The sequence below is a fragment of the Schizosaccharomyces octosporus genome, assembly GCF_000150505.1.
Source record: "Schizosaccharomyces octosporus yFS286 unplaced genomic scaffold supercont6.3, whole genome shotgun sequence".
Lineage (NCBI taxonomy): Eukaryota > Fungi > Ascomycota > Schizosaccharomycetes > Schizosaccharomycetales > Schizosaccharomycetaceae > Schizosaccharomyces > Schizosaccharomyces octosporus.
In genome coordinates, this window is record NW_013185621.1 from 2,086,205 (window position 1) to 2,106,287 (window position 20,083).

At 37.7% G+C, this 20,083-nt stretch overlaps 10 protein-coding genes across 10 annotated transcripts; 6 read left to right on the top strand and 4 right to left on the bottom strand.

The window, feature by feature from the left end:
- Positions 1–96: 96 nt before the first annotated feature.
- SOCG_01482 (COPII-coated vesicle component Sec13) lies at positions 97–1,351 on the top strand. Its single transcript, XM_013164435.1, has 2 exons — positions 97–158; positions 228–1,351. Exons 1-2 carry the CDS (start codon positions 123–125, stop codon positions 1,083–1,085), a joined length of 894 nt encoding a protein of 297 aa, XP_013019889.1. The 5' UTR covers positions 97–122; the 3' UTR covers positions 1,086–1,351.
- SOCG_01483 (deoxycytidyl transferase Rev1) lies at positions 1,225–4,612 on the bottom strand. The gene has a single exon (XM_013164436.1). The coding sequence runs from the start codon at positions 4,279–4,281 to the stop codon at positions 1,426–1,428; it is 2,856 nt and encodes a 951-aa protein (XP_013019890.1). The 5' UTR covers positions 4,282–4,612; the 3' UTR covers positions 1,225–1,425.
- A 42-nt stretch (positions 4,613–4,654) lies between these two features.
- SOCG_01484 (FKBP-type peptidyl-prolyl cis-trans isomerase) lies at positions 4,655–6,166 on the top strand. The gene has a single exon (XM_013164437.1). The coding sequence runs from the start codon at positions 4,736–4,738 to the stop codon at positions 5,819–5,821; it is 1,086 nt and encodes a 361-aa protein (XP_013019891.1). The 5' UTR covers positions 4,655–4,735; the 3' UTR covers positions 5,822–6,166.
- Positions 6,167–6,324: 158 nt separating this feature from the next.
- On the top strand, positions 6,325–7,683 carry SOCG_01485 (sporulation protein Meu14). The gene is made up of 2 exons (XM_013164438.1): positions 6,325–6,420; positions 6,471–7,683. The coding sequence occupies exons 1-2, from the start codon at positions 6,363–6,365 to the stop codon at positions 7,385–7,387; spliced, it is 975 nt and encodes a 324-aa protein (XP_013019892.1). The 5' UTR covers positions 6,325–6,362; the 3' UTR covers positions 7,388–7,683.
- A 133-nt stretch (positions 7,684–7,816) lies between these two features.
- SOCG_01486 (TIM22 inner membrane protein import complex subunit Tim54) lies at positions 7,817–9,295 on the top strand. Its single transcript, XM_013164439.1, has one exon. It carries the CDS (start codon positions 8,084–8,086, stop codon positions 9,179–9,181), a length of 1,098 nt encoding a protein of 365 aa, XP_013019893.1. The 5' UTR covers positions 7,817–8,083; the 3' UTR covers positions 9,182–9,295.
- On the bottom strand, positions 9,266–10,845 carry SOCG_01487 (DNAJ domain-containing protein Scj1). The gene is made up of 4 exons (XM_013164440.1): positions 10,678–10,845; positions 10,518–10,606; positions 9,465–10,435; positions 9,266–9,416 (listed from the first exon to the last, which is right to left on the bottom strand). Exons 1-4 carry the CDS (start codon positions 10,756–10,758, stop codon positions 9,370–9,372), a joined length of 1,188 nt encoding a protein of 395 aa, XP_013019894.1. The 5' UTR covers positions 10,759–10,845; the 3' UTR covers positions 9,266–9,369.
- Positions 10,846–11,066: 221 nt separating this feature from the next.
- SOCG_01488 (CK1/CK1/CK1-G protein kinase Cki1) lies at positions 11,067–13,535 on the bottom strand. Its single transcript, XM_013164441.1, has 3 exons — positions 13,143–13,535; positions 11,856–13,077; positions 11,067–11,811 (listed from the first exon to the last, which is right to left on the bottom strand). The coding sequence occupies exons 1-3, from the start codon at positions 13,266–13,268 to the stop codon at positions 11,804–11,806; spliced, it is 1,356 nt and encodes a 451-aa protein (XP_013019895.1). The 5' UTR covers positions 13,269–13,535; the 3' UTR covers positions 11,067–11,803.
- SOCG_01489 (RNA exonuclease) lies at positions 13,511–14,682 on the top strand (the record flags this gene model as incomplete). The annotated part of the gene is made up of 5 exons (XM_013164442.1): positions 13,511–13,634; positions 13,898–13,975; positions 14,035–14,120; positions 14,216–14,281; positions 14,332–14,682. Exons 2-5 carry the CDS (start codon positions 13,936–13,938, stop codon positions 14,680–14,682), a joined length of 543 nt encoding a protein of 180 aa, XP_013019896.1. The 5' UTR covers positions 13,511–13,634; positions 13,898–13,935.
- Positions 14,683–14,832: 150 nt separating this feature from the next.
- SOCG_01490 (ribonuclease H2 complex subunit) lies at positions 14,833–15,714 on the bottom strand (the record flags this gene model as incomplete). Its single annotated transcript, XM_013164443.1, has 1 exon — positions 14,833–15,714. One exon carries the CDS (start codon positions 15,712–15,714, stop codon positions 14,833–14,835), a length of 882 nt encoding a protein of 293 aa, XP_013019897.1.
- Positions 15,715–18,165: 2,451 nt separating this feature from the next.
- On the top strand, positions 18,166–19,889 carry SOCG_01491 (uncharacterized protein). Its single transcript, XM_013164444.1, has 5 exons — positions 18,166–18,504; positions 18,661–18,924; positions 18,962–19,108; positions 19,243–19,374; positions 19,433–19,889. Exons 1-5 carry the CDS (start codon positions 18,396–18,398, stop codon positions 19,513–19,515), a joined length of 735 nt encoding a protein of 244 aa, XP_013019898.1. The 5' UTR covers positions 18,166–18,395; the 3' UTR covers positions 19,516–19,889.
- Positions 19,890–20,083: the final 194 nt, after the last annotated feature.

Consider the following 20,083-nt stretch of genomic DNA (forward strand, 5'->3'; position numbering starts at 1 on the left):
TACATAGCCGATAGGTAATAACGAAGTTTATTGATGGGTAACGCAAAAATCTAGTGTTTAGACAGAAAGTTATCCAAGTCTCCCACTACAAAACACATAGTCAGTAAGATATATCACGAAAAATGACCACAATAGACTCACAGCATGATGATATGATGGTAAGAAATATGCTAGATGGTGGATTTTGAACGTTTCAATGATGAATGCGGAACTAACATTTATGGTAGCACGATGCGATGTTGGATTATTATGGAAAGCGTCTAGCTACTTGCTCGTCTGATCACACTATTAAGGTGTTTTCTTTAGAAAATAATCAGCAAACATTATTAGATGTTCTTCATGGTCATACAGGCCCTGTTTGGCAGTTGGACTGGGCTCATCCTAAATTCGGCACCATTCTTGCTTCTGCTTCCTATGATGGTCATGTAATTGTTTGGCGTGAAGTCGATGGTGTCTGGAGACAATTAATAGATTATAGTGCTCATCAGGCTTCCGTCAATGCCGTTTCTTGGGCTCCTCATGAGTACGGTGCTCTTCTTGCTTGTGCTAGCTCAGACGGTAAGGTTTCCGTTTTGGAGTTTAAAGATGATGGATCCTATGATACCAGAATGTTTTCCACCCACGAATCTGGTTGTAATGCGGTTTGCTGGTCTCCACCAAGTCTTTCAGGCTCTATCGTAGGTCAGTCTCCAGCTGCAGGCCCTAAGAAGTTAGCCAGTGCGGGATGCGACAACCTTGTTAAAATTTGGGCCTTTGATTCTAATGTCAACAATTGGATTTTAGAAGATACTCTTACTGGTCATGTCGACTGGACTAGAGATGTTGCTTGGGCTCCTAGTGTTGGCCTTACCAAAACTTACCTTGCATCTGCTTCCCAAGACAAAAACGTTTTCATATGGACAAAGGAAGGTGATGGTCCTTGGCAAAAGACTCCATTAACTGAAGAGAAGTTTCCAGATGTCGCTTGGCGTGTTTCTTGGTCTCTTTCCGGTAATATACTTGCTGTATCTTGCGGCGACAACAAGGTTTATCTTTTCAAAGAAACCAATAAAAAATGGCAATTGATTAATGAATTGAGTGGTTAAAGCCAATTTTCCTTTTTAATATCTTTCCTTTTGATCTCTTTTCAGCCTTTGCCATGCTTAATCTCTTTTCTTACGGCTATGATGCACTCGTACTCCTTTGAATTTTCCACGATATTCCATCTTTGGGTTAGTGATAGATGAAAATTTTATGTATATTTTTTATTATCCACTACTAAAGTTGCTCATAATCTCTAATTTGCTATATAAGCCATGAAACCCTTCCACTTTTCTCAAAAAGGAATAAGGATTTAATGAATACTCCATTATAATTTAAATACAAATCAATTAACCAAAATAAAATTAGCCTGAAAGTCATAAACGAAACATAACACGTAACTATTTACAATAAAACGAGTGGAGGTGTGTTCCTTACTAGGCAAGCTTCTTGGACTGCCTCAATGGTTTTCTCTATTGCCGTTTGCCAAGCAGCTGTCTTATCTTTGCGATTGAGCTGCTGAAGCCATCGTACTAAAGCTTGTGCTTTCAGTAAATTTCGTTCTTCCCGTATAACTCGTCCAAGATATCTCGAAAAGTAATCAACGTCATGAGAATTAGGTCCTCTTGGAGATTTTTGATACCATTTTGCTAGTAACTCTCGAAGGTCATCTATTGATTGTTTTTGTTGAAAACTAATGACAGGATTCGGCTTCATCTTCACTTCTCGAGCTAAATCGTATCGACTAAGTCTATTTTCCTCTAACACACTTTCTTGAATTTCTTTTGGAAGTTCTTCGAGTACCTGAAGGTCTACCTGTGGAAGATATTGCTTTTTTTCTTTCTTATTTGGTCTCAACATCCTTTCGAAAGCATCTTGCTGCTGAATTTTTTTCACTGTGTCTTCCGGAACCTTTACATTAGGAAGTGCGTGGCTTTTGAGCTTTAGCCGCTTATTAATAGTAATTTCATGATCTTCCTTTACCTCGTTTCTAATTGGGGTAGGTAATTCTTTTAAAAACAGTGGATCTAACTGACTTGGAATCTCATCAATCCTTTTGTTTTGAACATCCAATTGTCGTTTTATACTTCCTTGCATGGACTGCGGCAATTGAGCCAGAACTCCAGGACTTATCTGTGAAGACGAAGGAAGATCGTATGGAGTAGAGGGAATGAAAGTATCTCTCGCAAGAGAAGGATCATTGTCTTCGTTGGATTTGTCAAACTCTTGAGCTTGAGAGTGCAGTCTGTTCGGTGAGCCAAATTGGCCAGAAACAATTTTCTTCTGAGGTGTTTTTATAGGCGCGTTGAAGTTAAACAACTTCTCATTCTTAGTATCCTTTACAATTTTAGATGCCTGCAAACCAATTCCGCGAACATCTCCTGGGTCTACGTCCAAAGATATAAAAAGATTTGTTAGTCGTTTGTAGAGTATATCAAATGACTTCGTTGCAGAAGTGAACATTATAGATCTCGTTAAGGGAGTAACTTCACCGGCACCAAGATACTTAACAGGATCGAATGAGACATTTTCTGGTCGTTTTAAAACACGAAGTTGAAGTTGGTGTAACGAAACGTCGCATTTAGACATACGATTCAGCAATTCTTGCAAAAGCCGCTTTAAAAAATCCATTGCATCTTCTAAAAAGACAAAACGAACACCCCAATTCACATCGACAGAAATAGATCGACGTGGAGTTTCATTAGTGATAACATCAGTATCGATTCCTCGAGATATATTGTACAAATGTAATCCATAGTTGGTACCAAACGATTTTTGAAGAACATTTTTGTTTAGTCTTTGCAAGTCTCCAACAAATTTTACGTTAAACAACTCGAACAGTTTAGAAGACTGCGACGGGCCAACGCCAGGTAAGTCTTGAACAGGGAGAGATTGCATATACACAGATGCATCTTCATCTTTTATATAGAACACGTTATGTGGCTTTGCTTTTCTTAATGCAAGTCTTGCTAATAAAACATTTGAACCAATGCCGACACTAACATCGCAATTGGTTTTCATCCTAACCCGCGTACGAATGGACTCTGCTATATTCACGCAATCTTCAAAGCATTGAACATGATTAGTTAAGTCAAGTAAGGCTTCATCAATACTGATTACTTTTAAATAGTCGTTTGGAGTATCGACTAAAACAGAATAAAATTCCCGTGAAACAGCTTCATATGCATCGAAATCATAATCAACAAGTACCAAAGAAGGACATAAACTCTTAGCTGTAGAAACAAACATTCCATTTTTTATTCCATACTTCCTAGCTTCATAATTACAGCTAGCTATCTCCGAATTTTTTATTCCATGAGCAACAGCCACAGGTTTTAGCTGTAAGTCGCCGGTATTTCTAGTAGAAACCGCGGCAAAAAAACAATCAAAATCAACATGCATAATAAAGTGTTTTTCATTTATGCTCTTCAAGTTTCTTGAAGAAGTAAGTCCGGTAGACGCCGTCATTATTTGAATTTCCTCTTTTAAAGCTGTCTTCCATGTGCTAAGATGGTGCAATCGAGAAGAATTAAAAAACTTTTGAAGAAATTCTGGATTTTGAGTAGTAGATTTCCTGATATTTGGGTTTTTTAACAAGAGATAATTGTGACGTGCTGAATTCGAAAGCGATTTGAGTGAATCGGGTAAATTTTCTGACCTTTCCTTCATTTCTGTTTGCTCTTCATTATAAGATGGTAGCGCATCTTCAACTTGGCTGTCAACCTTTAGGGATTCATGATGTTGCTTGGATAACTGAGAATCACGTTCTCTATAAGTTTCAGGAAAAGAAAGCAAAGACTGAGAAGCAACAGGTTGTATGGCACGATAATTGGTCCACGGTAGCAGTTTCTTTTTATTAATGCAATCAACTATCCACTGTGGAGTCACGACTTTATGATGTTTCCATTGATTAGCTTTAGAGGGTGTTAAAAAAGAACAAATAAGAAAAGATAAACTTGTCTTCTTATCCACGTATTGCACGAATGTACCACCATTTTGAATTATCATCGTTCGTAACTCTGAGTACGATGGATTCGTGTAACCATTTATGGCCATACTAAGACCTTTAAATATATTTGATGTTGATGACTCTTCCGTATCTCTATAGAGAGCAGCATTCTGATTTTGTAGTTTTCTTTTTTTACGTTCAAAATAATCCCCATAGTCATGAAACCCTACACTTTCATAAGCATCGTCCTCGAGTTCATTGAAATCAGCCTTTCCGTTGGGATGATCTCGCTTTTTTCGCTGCAAAGCCATGCTTAAACACACTATTCTCTGATTCTTTTAGGAAACCAAAGTCTCGTAGATCTTCGACAACGGGTAGTATAACATTCAAAGTAAAACAGTACCTTTATTTAAGAAAAACGAATAAAGGGATGTCTAAAATTTGCCAATGTCGTTCGACGTACCACAGAAATTTAATGCTTATCCAAAGAAACCAAAAACAAACCTCCTTACAACCAGCATATCCCTATTCCAAAAATCTTCTGATAATCCTTATGTACTATACGAGACCTAGCCGTAATATAAGTATATATAGGAACTCCTATATTTTTTGTTTGTTGTGATGCGCGCATACAATTGCACTTAATTAAACTTGGAACGCGCTAGCTGAATATGCATTACCCTTCCCTGGCGTTGGAAGCCCCTTTTCCTGAGGTTAGAAAATTTCCATCCTCCACCACCTCACCTTCAAAGGCAAATAAAAAAAATGTCACTACCAATTGCTGTTTATAGCCTTTCTGTCAAAGGAACTGATGTTCCTGCTGTGGAAGAACCTACGGATGCATCAATTCATTTAACAATGGCATCCATTGATGCTAATGAAAAATCTAACAAGGCCACAAGTCTGTGGGTAAAGGTGCGTCCTAGTATGCCTGTGGATACAGAAGATGATGAAGAAATGGATGAACAAATGAAGGAACTTCTTGAAGAAAGCCAACGTGAGTTCGTTTTATGCACCTTGAAGCCTGGTTCTTTATTCCAACAACCTTTGAACTTGACTATCACCCCCGGAGATGAGGTTTTTTTCAGAACTGCAGGTGACGCTACTGTTCATCTTTCTGGTAACTTCTTAATGAATGATGAAGAAGAAGAGCACGATCATAGCGATGATGAGGAAGATGATGAAGACTATGACTTGTCTCCCAGTGAAGACGATTTGGTTGACACCATGAGTGATGAAAAGAACGATGATGAAGATGAGTCTGAGGAAGATGAAGAGGAAGAGGAGTCTGAAGAAGACGAATTGGATAACGCTCCCGCCAAGAAGGCTGAAGAACCCAAGAAAAAACGCGCTAGCCAAGAGGAAACCGCTTCTCCCCAAAAGAACGAAAACAAGAAGCAAAAGACTGAGAAGCCTAATAAAGAGAAGAAGGTTGCTTTCGCCGAGAAGCTTGAGCAAGGCCCTACTGGTCCCGCCGCCAAGAAGGAACAACAACAAGAACAAAAGCAACAACCTAAGACTCGTACTTTGAAGGGTGGTGTTTCCGTTACCGATGTTAAAACTGGAAATGGTGCTACTGCTACTAATGGCAAGAAGGTTGAAATGCGTTACATTGGTAAGCTTGAGAATGGAAAGGTTTTCGACAAGAATACTAAAGGCAAGCCTTTTGCTTTCCTTTTGGGACGCGGTGAAGTCATTCGCGGTTGGGATATCGGTGTTGCTGGTATGAGCGAAGGTGGAGAACGTAAGATCGTCATTCCCGCTCCCATGGCTTATGGTAATCAGAGCATTCCTGGTATTCCTAAGAACTCAACTTTGGTTTTTGAAGTTAAGCTTGTCCGTGTACATTAAAGCTGTCGCTGAAGCTATAGTTTGGGATTTACTTTTGATTTCCATTCTAAATTGGTATCATAATCACATTGACTACATCGATGTATTTTGGATTAGATATAAACATCGGGTGCACCTAATAGTAGGTCACAAAAAATATAGTTTAGATAGGTACTAGGATGGTATCGGTTTCTGGATAAATTGGGATTTTTCGAATTTTGGGTTCATTTCAATTACTACTTGCATGGTTGGTGATTGTAAGTTAATAACATGTAAAATTGCATGATAATATACTTGGTAAAAAGGGTAGCGAGTAATTCGTTATTTCAACTATTTTAATTGAGTAGAGCAAGCCTGAAAATATAGTCATTCCGTGGTTGTTCTTTGTTTCTATTTTAATCAGAAAAAAATAGTCAATGTTCACCTACTCGGTGTTTGTTTACGTAGGAATTTGATGCATGTTTATGTTTGCTCGTCTGACGAACTAGAGGTGAGGTACGTGTATACTATATAGCGGTAGCGAATGTAAACAAAACACATATCTAGTTCAAAGCACCTAAAAATGCAAAGAAGAGAATCTCTTCGAGAGAATGGCCTTGTTAAAGGCCTTCATAAAGGTGGTAAGTCTATAAGAAACCGTCCAAAATGCAAAAAAGTCTAATGTATGCAGGATTTTCTATAAACAAACTAAAAGAATTATCACATGCTGAGGATTCAAAAAGAAGCCACCGTATGATAAAGTCAGGAAAGACATCTGTAGATGCTTATCGACAAGCTGGAAAAGGCCTTAATCACTTTGGGGGCTACTTGAGCGACTGGGGATCCAGGACTAGAAGTGTCAGTATAAACGATATTAGTGACAAGCTCGGTGTTTTAGTCAGTGAACTTGGAGAAAGCGAATTGGAATTTGTAAAGCAGTTTGACGAAAGTCGACTCAAATTGAAGGGAATTCGTGATATGGAAGATAGCATCGCACCATCAAGAGCTCATCGTCAACGATTAGTGGCATCTATTGAGAAAGAAGAAGAAAAAGATCCACTTTCTCCCCGTCTAATAGACTTGCAAAACCAATTGGTTCGAACCGAAGCTGAAAATCTTGTTGGTGAAATGCAACTCGATAACAAAATACGAGAAGTCATGAAATCATCGTTCCAACAATTGATGGACGCATTTCAGGTTCGGGCACAGAAACAAATGACGGTGGGTTACTATTCACGGCTTTTGGTTGACATGATCAATGACGATGTTGTTTATCCAGGTGATAATCCAGTAGCCTACAATAAAAAGAATGCTGCTCAGATTATGCACCAGTGTATGGATTCTATGTCCAGACTTATGGCTCCTCTTTCCATTGACGAAAGGAAATCCGATGATACTCCTATGAAGGGTTCTTCTAGCTCACTCCAGCTTTCGGAGAGGGATTGCTCTCCGAGTGTAGAAAACGAACAGAATGTACTTCAAGTTAGAAACGTCCCCTCCCAGAATTCCACATCCAACGCAGAAACTTATAAAGCGCAACTTCTTTCCACCATTGCAGAAGAGCAAAAGCAAAAAGAGTTACAGGCAAAGTCGACCGTATTATTGTAAAGTGGTTGATGCTAGAAAACTTTCTCTATACATTGTCTCTAACGCTCTACAATCTTGCAGACTCTGGTTGCAAACCCAAAGCTTTTTCGTCTTCACTGTATATCTTTAAGACATCAAGCGATCTCTTCTTTAATTTGTTAAACATACCGAAATACAAAGCTTGGCATACCTATATACTTAAAACTATAAGCTATCCGAGACACTTGATAAATTGAGAATCAAAATAGAAAAAAGCAAGAAAATCAGTATTCCATACGTGTATTAAAATGACTTAACGCTTCTATTGATGTACAAGAAATAAAAGACAAGTTAAAATAAAAACAAAAATAGTTATAGTATTTGAATTCACTGTAAGATATATGTTTTCCACTTTGAGCTACAATAGATCGTTATTCCTTGGACTTGAAGAATGAAATGTTGAGTGGAAAAGCCGCGTCCCCCAACGTCGCACATTAAGATCACACTAAGGTGGTAGAGAAGTCGTTTTGGGTTTGAAAGAAGCTTTTTTATTTTTTAAAATTTTATAAATAAAGATTTCTTGCAATATAAGACTGGCTTCTTGTAGTATCCGATTACGATTGGCCGATTTTGGAACCTGGTTCACTAAACTTCAGACTCTCAAGGCCTCCGCCAAATTATAGCAAGAGGCAGATTTTATTTTATATTCTAATATTTCTATTTTGGCATATAACAACTATGTCCTCGATGCTAAATACAGTAAAGAGCTACATGCCTGGCAGGAATATGTCAATTTTTTTGGGATTGGTAGGCTGTGTATCAGGAGGTATTTACTACGATACCCATCAAAAAAATTTGACAATTCAAAAGTATTGCAATCAGGTAGCACATCTTGCAAAGGCACCTTTGGAGCCTCAGGCTTTGCCGAGAAAGGTTCGAGTATACCTTCATGGTCCTCCTGGAGACGGAATATGGGTAGCTAGAGAAGAGTTTGAGAAATACGTTCGTCCAATTTTGAATGCTGCTGCTGTGGATTTCGAAGTTTTTGAATCTAAAGGAGAGGGTAACCTGCTTGAGCAAATTGCTACATCAGTTTGGAAAAAAAGGAACGGCATTTCTGAAGTACCTGAAGCTGAGAAATTTATTAAGTCGTTCTTAAAAGAAAGCGATGAACCCAGTGTGAACCTGTTATTTGGTAGACACGCCTTGAAAGAATTCCTCTACGGAATCAAGTATGCTTTCTCCGATGAATATAATGAAAAGGTAGTAAATGAGATGAAGAAGGAGCAGGAAAAGGCCGTCAAACTAACAGATTCCTCTGAGAATTCCAAGACTTCTGACACTTCCGAGACCTCTGAAGCTAATGACTCAAATTCGCAGCAGATTAGCAATTCACAGTCATCAGAAAATACAGAAGAAGAACAAACTACTCCTGTGGAAGATATTTCACTCTGTAAAAATCTTACCTTGAATGGAGATGTACCTCTTGGCTTGGTTGATTTAATCGCTCTTTATCCCCTTCCACATCTTTTGGGTTTTACTAATACGCCGCGACGCATTTATCGTTTCTTTAGAAGAAGATATTTGGCTGAAGAATTGGGCGAAATTACCAAAAACATTGTCCTCAATTTGGAAAGTGTGTCCATTCCACTAACGGATGGTCCTATGTTACTGCAGGAAGAGGAAGCAGACTGGCCTAAACAATACATTAATAGAGAAGATGCTGAGAAGCATGTTTGGACCGCTCCTTTTATGGAGGCTACTGACAACAGGCAATTCTATAGAAACTTAAAGATGTACAAATCCAGAGACGATGACTACGAAGATAATGCTTAGTATAAATAAACAACTATAGGAAGAGACTTTGCACATAAATATAGGAAAAGAGTGTAGAATATCTTTATTTAATATCTTTTTTTTCATTAGGCGTCCGTAAACAGTGAATAGACGGTCGGATTCAATCATCAGTTAACCATATAAAACTGTTAATTATGGTTTATGTAATCAGAGATTACTCTCTTCTATTACAACTCGTCGCTATCCTCGTATTTAGAGAACAAGTTATTTAATTCTAAAATTTGTTAGCGTCTCGATGACCATGATACGTAAATATACTTACCCTTTAAAAATTTGCCTTTTAATTTCTTAGGGAATCTCACTTCCCATTCAATGAAAGCGTTGCCAAAAGCTGATGTAGTTTTACCCTTTTGTGTATTATAAATAGGCATGCCTTGATTCTTTATACGATCGGTTTGGCCAGGATGAATAACTTCACCAGAGGAACGCTTAATTTCAAAGAAGCTTCCATCAAGTTTTCTAATTTTCTTCTTCCAATTACCCAAAAGCGCTTGTTGATAAGATATCGTTTCTTTCCTAAACAAATCATTGCCTTTACGTATCCAACCATCTTGTTCACCAGCTTCCTGAAGTATAATTACTATATCACCAACTTCAATCCCGGGAATTTCATCTGACTTGCCAGAAAATGTAACCCGGAAATCCTGGGGAGCACCTGCGGGTACCTCAACTGTGAATTTTTCTCGTACTTCGGCAACACGTTCTCCTTTACAATGAGGACATCTGTGTTTGATAGAGCGACCCCTTCCACCACAAGCATCACAAGGTATACGCATTTGTTGGCGGAAACCAGGAGCAATCATATGCTCTAAAACTCGGAATCCAACACCATCACAGATGGGACAGGAATGAATTGCTTTGTCCTCTGAATATTTGGGATTATATCCCTTTCCGTGACAAATGTGACAGATACGCTTCACAGGGAATTCAACTTCCATAATACCACCACTATAAAAGGAGGCTAGATCAATCTTGGCAATTTGTTCAATGCTTGGACCACGGCGAACTGCATTTTGGCGTCGGCGTCCCCCAAACATGTTTTCAAATATGTCAGCGAAAGGGTCAAATCCAAAACCACCTCCTGGGAATCCACCTCCACCAGGTCCTCCTCTTGGTTGACCATTCAATCCTTCTTCACCGTATGCGTCGTAAATTTTTCTTCGCTCGGGATCCGAAAGAACTTCGTTGGCTTTGTTTATTTCAATAAACTTCTCTTGAGCTTCTTCATTGCCACTATAAACTAATTAGATTTCTTATTCAAATAAAAATCACATGAATAAAAGGGCACCAGCCTTCCTGACAATCTTTTACTTACGGATTTTTATCAGGATGCCATTGCTTTGTTAATTGCCGGTAGGCTTTCTTAATGTCCGCTTCAGATGCATCTTTGCCTACTCCCAAGACCTATAAATTTTTTTTGTTAGTAGATAATTCTATCATTTGTAGCACTTCAGGCTGCGCGATCGCTTGTTTACCTTGTAGAAATCAGCAGCGGCAAGAATTGTCTGAAAACAAAGAAATAGCCCGATAAATATATGTAAAAGATTGAGATGCATGTAGAAAACGTTGACTTCTACCTTAATTACGAGGTGATTCCTCCGTCAAGGCAAGTGAGTTGCTGTTTGTGTTTGGTTCGTCGTGTTTTCCTAAAGAAATCTACGATAACGGAAATTCCGTGGCTCGACCTCGGAAATCAAAAGCAGTGCCTTATAATATAGCTACATGAATGTTCATGTTGTTTTTCATCTGTACTAGTTAATCATTCTATTTATGCTTACATCTTCTTAAATTGCATTTTGAATTTAAAAAGGTCAAGACTTCTATTGCTGGGCTGATGGATGCTACGAACTCTACTTGATCAACGTATTATAGGAAAAAAATAAAACAAACAATTAATTAGTATAAGAGAGAAAATCCCGAGAAAAGAAATGTACATTCATGACAACTTTGCAACGATAGAGACTCTTCTACTCATTGTGAACAAAAATCAATGTTTGCTCCAAACTGTCGTTAATATGCAACTTATGTAGCATAACTCAATTAATATTTACAGAAGGCTTCTCTATGCTGGTTACAAGCACTTGATGGTTGTAGTCGTTGAGTTGAAGAGGTGAACCCGACGGCGATTTGGGAAGAAACGTTTAGCTAAGTAGTTATGAGACACATATCGTAAAAACGTAATGTATATATGCAAAATTGAAAGCAACACACGCAAAAAGACCGTTTATACGGAAAAGAGAAAGATAAAAGCCACGTAAAAAGAAACATCAAAGAATTGTGATGAAAGCGTCCGTAACACTTCGTTCAAATTCAGATTATTCTCTTTTAGCAGAAGGTTTTTTCACAAAAAATGGGATAGCAGAAATAACAAGTCCGCAAATTTTTCTTATTAGAAAAAAGAAATAACGTATACAAAACGTAAAAGGAGAAAGCCGTTTGGTTCGTTCAATAGTCAACAAATTTGGGAGATACACGGAAAAATGGAAGTCATATTTAAGTACTTTGGAAAAGAAGTGAACCGACAAAGAAAGTTATAAACAATAAACGATGGGAAATGTCAAGGCGAATTTGACAATACGTAACCTCAAAAGAAGGCTAATCTTAAGCGCCTAAGAGTTAGCAAAGTTAAAACCTCGTTTTTAATAATTCTTACCCTCAGCTGGTGCTGCGCAACAAGATAGCAGACTTCTCCAAAATGATCTTTTCTTGTTTCCGGGCGTTTCTTTTGAGACTATTCTATTAGGTCTCTGGGTTTGTTCAGTATCAATAACCGTGGGTACATCTCTCTGCATTTGTTGCCCTTGTGGACCCTGCATAGGCCGTACACCAGCTTGATCTCTCGACACAGGGACTCTTTCGTTTCTTCCCTTTTCATTCGTTAATGCATTCGCATCGGGTGTTTCTTGTGCTTTTGCTGAGTTGGGTTGTGTATGGGAATTACCATGTTCCATTGCTGACGAGTTAGATACAAGTTTACGGGTGCTTAAACGATTTTGCGGGGCTACGTTTTTTGGGTCTTGCTTAGGAGCAGGCGCTTTAGCTGGGCGATGTGCGTTTGCATCTGGACTTCGACCAGCACGTAAGCTTTGCCAACCTTTGCCATGGTTCAGCAAATTCCAATCAAACCCGCCATCATCGTTCGTGCCCATTTTTAATAACACTTTCTGAAATAAGGACTGTAAATACTCATAATCGGGCGTAGCTTCGAAAGGCAAGTTCCGGACATAATGCATGTATTGATAAAACTCTTCTGGAAATCCAGCACACAGTTCACGCAAAGGGGTGTTCTGTTTTTTGTCTCCAATGCGCTCATATTTTTGTTTATTTGTGGCAGCTTTAAGGCCTTGCCAAGGAAGACTACCACGAAGGAAGTACATGAAGACATGACCAAGCGCCTCTAAATCATCTCGTCGAGACTGTTCTCGGCCCAAATGTGTGTTGATAGACATATAACGGGCTGTTCCTGAAAGATTTTTCTTTTCCCTATAAGGTATGTGTTGCTTGGAAACAGGATCACGGTAAAATTTCACCATACCAAAGTCGACAATATGAATCATATTTGCATGCTTGGAGTTGGGTCGTCCTATCAAAAAATTATCAGGTTTAATATCTCTGTAGACCAAACTGCGTTCGTGTATAGCCTGGACTCGAGAAATCATTTGTTTAGCAACCATAGCGACAGTTTTAACGCTATATCTGCGACCACACAAATCAAGCAGATCCTCTAAACTAGGGCCTAACAAATCGATAACTAAAATATTATGGAGGCCCTCCTGTCCGTAATAATATACGTTGGGAATTCCTAAAGATCCTGCCAGCAGCTTGTAAGTACGATATTCATCTCTGAGTTGAGGAGCATCACTCCGTCTTGGTTCCTGAAAGGATTTATAGTTAGTAAACTTTTTGTTCTTCTGATTTTCATTGCTTGTTTAAAACTTACAAATTTTATAGCAACTTGCTGGTTATTCAACAAATTTGTCCCCTCAAAGATGACACCGAAAGATCCTTCTCCAATCTTTCTGCCAACTTTGTAATGAATTCCTACAACATTTGCCTGTCCGGTCATCTTTCTATGTTCTTTTCAACTATCTGTATTGGCAAATGTAGCACGTTCTTTGTTCATGTAAGAATGTTACACTAAAGTCGTCTTTAACACGACAACCAATAAAGTTGATTTATTTGTGAAAAGACCCGTTACTATTTAAAAGAATAATTCTTCTTTACAGGGTCTTTTCGACTTAAAATGGGTCAATGGAAGTGGGTACGTTTGTTGCACGGGTGGGTACGTGAAAGTTTACTTCACGCAGCGTGTCCTTATTTTGAGGCCACCAAAGGTCCCAATTTTCGCTGCTTTCTTTACGAAGATTGATCTCTTTCTGTACTTAATTAATTTATTTAATTAATTGAAACATACATAAGAAGTTTGAATCTTGTAAGTTAATTATAAAAATATTATAGAACGGATTAGTTCATGTTTTGCTTGAAAGTAAAACGCTTTTTTGAGCTAAACCGTTATTTTAAAAGTTCTTCTTCTATTCAATTATTCCGTCCTTTACTTTGGCAAAAAACATTTCCGTTAAAGAATTTGCGATCATTTTCTAAACAGGAGTGTGTCTCAAATACTTTTCTATTGTCGAGTACGAGGAATATGTGGGAGTTATGTCACTTTAACTGCTTTACTAACAGTTCACCAAGAATCCTTGCATACCTTTGGTACACCTTTAGTAGCTAAGATGCCTTCGATAGAAAATCCTCTTGTTTGGATTGATTGTGGTATGCGAGTTTAATACGTACAAGTCGCTGTCGAGGCAGAGGAACTAATAAGACTATAGAGATGACGGGGCTTCAAGCTGGCAAAGACGTTCTAATGGAAGTGGCTGCGATTATCACTGATGGTGATTTAAAACCTATTCCAGAGGTATGAATCCTCGCTGGTCTGTCACTTTTTCTTACGGACAATAAGGAGTTGGAAAGATCGTACTTGACTGAGTATTCATCTAACATTAAAAACAGTCCTTCGATGCGGTGATTCATCTTAGTGATCAGCAATTGGCTTCCATGAATGAATGGTGCACAGTGGTAAGAAGGCTGCTTATTCATGAGCCGAACTAGCTAATAATGGTTTGTAGCAACATGGCAAATCCGGTTTAACCGAAAAATGCAGAGCGAGCACTCTTTCTGTTCAAGAAGTGGAAAAAAAATTACTGAATTATATAAAAAAATACGTCCCGGAAAAACGTGTAGGTCTCATCGCTGGAAACAGTGTTCACGCTGATGTTCGTTTCTTAAGCATTGAAATGCCCAAAGTTATTGAGCACTTACACTACCGTATTGTTGATGTTTCTACCATTAAGGAATTAGCAAAACGTTGGCGTTCAGATATTCGTCCGTACGAGAAAAAAGGAGACCACCGTGCATTGTCTGATATCATGGAAAGCATTCAAGAGCTTAAATACTTCCGATCAAATTGGCTCGATTGAAGGAGGAAGGATGAAAGAACAGAATAGCATTCAAAATTTTTGGAGAAATGAAATTATTTGAGATAAGTGTACAATTGGCAGATGATAATATTTTGTCTACTTTACAGAAGCAGTTAGAAGGAGCATCAAGGCAATAATTTAGGCGGCATCTTATTTTTTTTGAAAAAAGGAAGATATTTTTGCCATTCCTTCTCCAGAGAACTGTTTAGACTTCTTATTCCCATTATTTTTTGTAGATGGTTTCACGGCATTAGAATCATTATTAACACCAAGCGGCCGTTTCCTTGAAACTAACATTTCTTCTTTTTCTCTCTTTTTTCTTCGTTCTTCACCAAGTTGTTCTACGTATGTATGCAATGGTAAGAATTCTTTCTGCCCACAGATTATTCGGTTGAACCAATCTTCGGGGAAGTCTTCCAAAACAAAATATGCAGCATGCTCTTTACATGCCAGATGAAACATTTCTTCAGGGATAGGGCTTTCCAAGTCCAATGGTGCTAGTTGGTGATTCAATTCACGTATTACACTTTGCGGTAGGTTTTCCTGCGCAATTACTAGTTTCCGATGAAGCATTTGGATGACCGCATCTTTATCCAATTGATATGTTTTTGGTAATGAGCCCACTGCTTCATTTATTTTGCATATTCTTTGCAGCGTATGTTCTATTTTCGAGACAAGAATTTCACCAACCCGGGAATAATGAGCTCCTTGGGAAATAAAATGATCGAATATATCATCAAAGGATACGAAACGGCAAGGTTCAAATCTTCGATTCCAAGTCAACTCTTGCAGCAGAGGAAGCAGAAAAACTACCAAATCCACTGGAGTGCATATATATATATGCCCATCGGAGACAACACGATCTCCTATGAACCAAGAACGTTGTTGAGTAGAATCGCCTACCTTTAAGACATGTAATAATTCGTCAGATGTCAATAGATATCTGAATGCATGTTTGGTAACGGGATGGAAGAGTTCTACCAGCTGTTGACTAGCGGAATTTTGAGGGAGAACAAACACTCTCCCGGTCATATTGAAATAAAGCTCAACAAAGAATATTAATAAGAATTTTTTTTTGCTCCTTGTAACTATAATGAAGGTAATAAAAGTAGACCGATTCGTAATGAAACAAATAACCAAATTGGATAGAGTTTTCTGTGGATGAATGACCAAATTTTAAGAGATACTTTTATTATTAGTTGTGCTCTTTAAATTGAAGATGAAAGCATTTCGGGTCCAGAGAAGAGAAATATAAACCTTCGATACCTGAGTTCAAGGGTAAAATCTTTAGTTTCCAAAAAATTCTTTTAATAACTACAAATTTAAGATGGGATAAAGGTTATCAGAAACTGGAGTTCGTATATGTGCTGGTTTTCCTATGTATGTTTTTTTCGGGGGATAATTTTGCTTTCTCTAACCACGATGTCACTACTCGCTTTCAAGAATTTCTGAGTGTTAAAAGACTATAAAATAAATTCTTTTCTTTTTTAATTTTGAGAAAAAACGATGTTGTTTTCTTCAGCCAAGTACGGTAGCGAATTCGCAGACGTTTAGTTCTCGATGTTTGCAGGATACAAACACAAGTCTATAATTGGGAGCTTTTTCAAAGGGGAATGGGTAAATATATTTTTAAGCTCTTATTTTACTTGTACCGGTTTCGAATAATATCTCAGGTATTAAAAAACAAATTTTGAATGCTAAAGGATCGTAGTTGTGCTAGAACATATTGGACTACGATGTATGATCTTACATTCTTATACTACACAATTTGAGAAAATACTTAGTTTTATGACATTAAAAGTCGAATTGGTTGTGAAGAAAGAGATACTGGTAAGGTTGCTGTCAATTGCGAGATGGCCATTCTACTTATGGTTAAATTTAGATCAGGAACAGCAGTTAGTTAGTTTTTTTTTTTCATTTTGAAAATGTCGATACTGGATAGTGGTAATGCCCATGATCGTTGACCATTACGAAAGATACGGGACTATACATTTGTTTTCATGGATAAATCGAAATTGATATGATATCGTTTTGGATAAGCACAAATCTGCACTAAGAACAAATTATAGAAATAATTATATGCTCTTTAGTAGCGGATCGCGATTCAGGAGGGAGCACATCCCACCAGGTTCTTGTGTTAAAGTGCTATATCAACTGTAGCCAGAAATCGAATTTTATCATCTTTCTTTTTGTAAAGCATTAATAGTATAGTTTAAATGTTTTTCCTTCCTTTTCCGTACACTGTTCATGTTCATATATCAGTCGAAAATACGGTCTTTCTGGGATTATTCAATTTGGTTTCCTGTTTCATCCATAACATTATATCTTGCCGTAACATTGAAAGATATGCACTTTGTTTTAGCTTTCCATTTACGAATACGCACAGGTTTATTCGTATTTTCTAAAGAAAATACGTCTTGAGACAATACTAAGATAGCTAGATTCATTCTCTCTCTCCTGCCTACGTTGTCCTTTAGGATTCTTTCAATTTTAACCGATCAGAAATTCAAACATGATAATGTCGTGAGGACATGTCAGTAAGTTTTGTAATCCACTTCCTCGCGTTGGATGGCCGTTTCTCGGTGTCTGCTTTCTGAGTACGGACAAGCATAACATAACCCCTTTCCAAGTCGTCTAATTCTTAAATTTTTTATCGTACTGTGACACATCATCGTCAGAAGTGGCATGAAAGCTTAAGTGAGGAATCTTGAATCTTGGCTGAATCAGCATCTTCAAATTGCTTGTATTTGTTCTTCCAGTCAGTCATCCTCTTTTGTACATAAATAAAACAGCCTGATCTTCAAATCTTCCATAACCTACTCGAATCTTTAGAAACATCCAATTCATCTCAAATCTTTCAGGACAGTAGTATACATTTGATACGAGCAATAAGCTTGGAATAAATCTATTTTGTAGTAACTCCCAACTACATAAGTCGAGCCCACAATGGCAAAGACCAAAGGTTTGCAGCTATATAGCTGTCATCACCGTCTTTGTTCCATTAAGCGACAGCTAAGAGGCGAGGCGTACGTCATTTTATGCTTATTGTAATTGTAAATAAATGATGGCCTCTCTAAAATTGCCTTTATTTGTTTCTATCGTGTAATTAAAATAAGAAACCCCTTTTTTCGTAAGTACGATTTTTCTTTGTTTTTAGTACTTTCGACCGATATTCGATTACTAAAAGAAAGGCTACGAGAACTGTGATGTCAATGGTTTATTGCTGAACTTTTCCTTGAAACTGTTAACCCAAATCACTTACCTTTCAATAAATAATATTTTATTTTACTTCTTGTATACATACTATTCGAAAGTACGCAACATGGTTTTATTGTTGGATAGGTCCTTTTGTTTACTTTTTGTAATTCAAGCTTCGTTTGAATTATACCATAACTATAGCCACAGTGAAAAACGAAAGTAAAATAAGCGTAACGAGGTTGTGACCAGTCAGTGACATAATGTCGCTGCTTTATGAAATTGAAACATGCGAAAAGCCATTACCAAGATTTTTTCAAACTTTTCATCTTCGGTTTTAAAGAAAAAGTTCAGCTGTAAAATTTGGTTGCTTTTTGGAACAAGCTCCAATTCCTATTTTTGAAGACTCTGCACCAATTGGAACCAACTCTTGAAGAACTTTTGTTGGTGATTCTAGTTGATTTCGTTTAGATTGCAACTGCAGGTGTTAGTTTTCGATTTAACGTGGCATTGTAACCATGAAGAATAAATACACCTCTGTTTCAGACTCTGAAGAGTCCTTAAAAACGCTCACTGATGAAAAGTTAGACACGCATTCTGCAGATAGTACGCCTCCTCCATATTCAGGTACGATTTATTGAAATAGAAAGGTAATGGTGTTTGTTATTGAGAGTTATTACTGAGGAATCCTATTTTAAACTTGTCGACGATTGTCAACAACAGGACGAACGCCTCCATCCTCTGGTAAACAACGAAAACTTCAGTTACTAATACATTCATTAGCTCCGAACAAATTTATTGATTTAGAAATGGCTGATGGATCCACTCAGCATTCTGCCCAAGAGTCCACTAACAATATTGGGTCGGATTCGACATATTCAAAGTGGGTTTCAGCGAATATCTTCTTTTTTTTTGCGTCTCTTGGGTACATTGGGGCTTATGGTATTCTTCTCGTAATGTTCTTTTATTTCAAGGTTCCTGTGAGGACACAAGACTTTTGGGGACTTTTTGGCGGATTTATTGGAGCGATATCATTATTTCTCTATTGTAAGTTAGTGCTATCTTTATTTTTACTAACTATTAGCAATGTCTCAATATCCTAAAGAATGGTTCAAGCAAACTGGTAGAGTGCTGTCCTATTTGTTCTCGCAAATTTGTAGTGTACTGCCCAACATGTGTGTCGCAGTAATATGTACGGCTTCTCTGAATGTCGTTGGTTTCGTCGTCTATCGTAATGTAAAGAAAATAATAGGATTTGAAAAGATGAACGATATTGCTTTCTATGGTGTCTGCATTGTTAACGTTGCCGTGTTTTTTTATTTTGGAGTATGTCTTTTAATCTGCGAAATATTCTAACTGTTCTAGGTACGACGGATACGCGACAACTTCGAATATTCATTGCTGATTTAGGATACGGCATGGGAAGCATAGGATACGGCATGGGAAGCATAGGAAACGGCATGGGAAACAGCATAAGAAATGCTGCGAATTATGTTCGTATGTACTCTTTATTATAACTTTTTTTCTTTTCTTAGCACCTGATTAACCTAATTAGGACCGACAGATCCAGAAAATGAAGCACCTCGTAACGAGGAAATTGAGCTTCAACCTCTTGCTGAGCAAAGCGCTGAAGTTTGAGTTTTAACGAATCTTTTCCATCCCTCCTATAAATCACATTTTCCTTGGAAGCATTCATATCAATTGCAATCCCTCGAGTTTCTGCATTCTTGTCCACAAAAGTAAGCACAGCTTCATTCGGCAGGTTGGATTGCTTTTCACGTTCACTCTTTTATGAATCTAAGAATTCGTCTCGCAATAGTGTTATTTATGAATCGTTCGTTTTCTTTCTGACGAACATCCTTGTTAAAGCGACCTTTTTAATGATCATTTAGTTGTTATGACGATAATTTTGCAAAATAATCAACTAGTTTCTAATTCAAAGCTGGACGTATTCAGATTGGCCGTTTCAACTAATGTAGTTTAATAATTTACTTCTCAACTACAGCTTCGTCAACTGCTATAAATTCAGACATTTGGTCTCACACCTCAACGACAATTTAGCACAATGTGAATAGCTAGAAAAGAGAAAAACAGTGTGCTTTAATCTTGTAAGTATCAAAACCATCCTCTATCAACTTTGTAAAATCTGAGATGATGAATACCCACTACAAATACAAATACTATACTTTTACTTACACATTGTAAT

Bases quoted from the DNA above. Each gene is read 5' to 3' on its own strand.
- SOCG_01483 (XM_013164436.1), bottom strand. From the start codon at position 4,281: ATGGCTTTGCAGCGAAAAAAGCGAGATCATCCCAACGGAAAGGCTGAT.
- SOCG_01491 (XM_013164444.1), top strand. From the start codon at position 18,396: ATGAAGAATAAATACACCTCTGTTTCAGACTCTGAAGAGTCCTTAAAA. The intron at 19,109-19,242 runs GTAATGTAAAGA...TAACTGTTCTAG, and splicing joins CGTTGGTTTCGTCGTCTATC to GTACGACGGATACGCGACAA. The intron at 19,375-19,432 runs GTATGTACTCTT...TAACCTAATTAG, and splicing joins AAATGCTGCGAATTATGTTC to GACCGACAGATCCAGAAAAT.
- SOCG_01487 (XM_013164440.1), bottom strand. From the start codon at position 10,758: ATGCATCTCAATCTTTTACATATATTTATCGGGCTATTTCTTTGTTTT. The intron at 10,607-10,677 runs GTAAACAAGCGA...AAAAATTTATAG, and splicing joins CCGCTGCTGATTTCTACAAG to GTCTTGGGAGTAGGCAAAGA. The intron at 10,436-10,517 runs GTAAGTAAAAGA...ATTAGTTTATAG, and splicing joins TGGCATCCTGATAAAAATCC to TGGCAATGAAGAAGCTCAAG.
- SOCG_01485 (XM_013164438.1), top strand. From the start codon at position 6,363: ATGCAAAGAAGAGAATCTCTTCGAGAGAATGGCCTTGTTAAAGGCCTT. The intron at 6,421-6,470 runs GTAAGTCTATAA...TAATGTATGCAG, and splicing joins TAAAGGCCTTCATAAAGGTG to GATTTTCTATAAACAAACTA.
- SOCG_01484 (XM_013164437.1), top strand. From the start codon at position 4,736: ATGTCACTACCAATTGCTGTTTATAGCCTTTCTGTCAAAGGAACTGAT.
- SOCG_01482 (XM_013164435.1), top strand. From the start codon at position 123: ATGACCACAATAGACTCACAGCATGATGATATGATG. The intron at 159-227 runs GTAAGAAATATG...CATTTATGGTAG, and splicing joins CACAGCATGATGATATGATG to CACGATGCGATGTTGGATTA.
- SOCG_01488 (XM_013164441.1), bottom strand. From the start codon at position 13,268: ATGACCGGACAGGCAAATGTTGTAGGAATTCATTACAAAGTTGGCAGA. The intron at 13,078-13,142 runs GTAAGTTTTAAA...AAATCCTTTCAG, and splicing joins AGCAAGTTGCTATAAAATTT to GAACCAAGACGGAGTGATGC.
- SOCG_01486 (XM_013164439.1), top strand. From the start codon at position 8,084: ATGTCCTCGATGCTAAATACAGTAAAGAGCTACATGCCTGGCAGGAAT.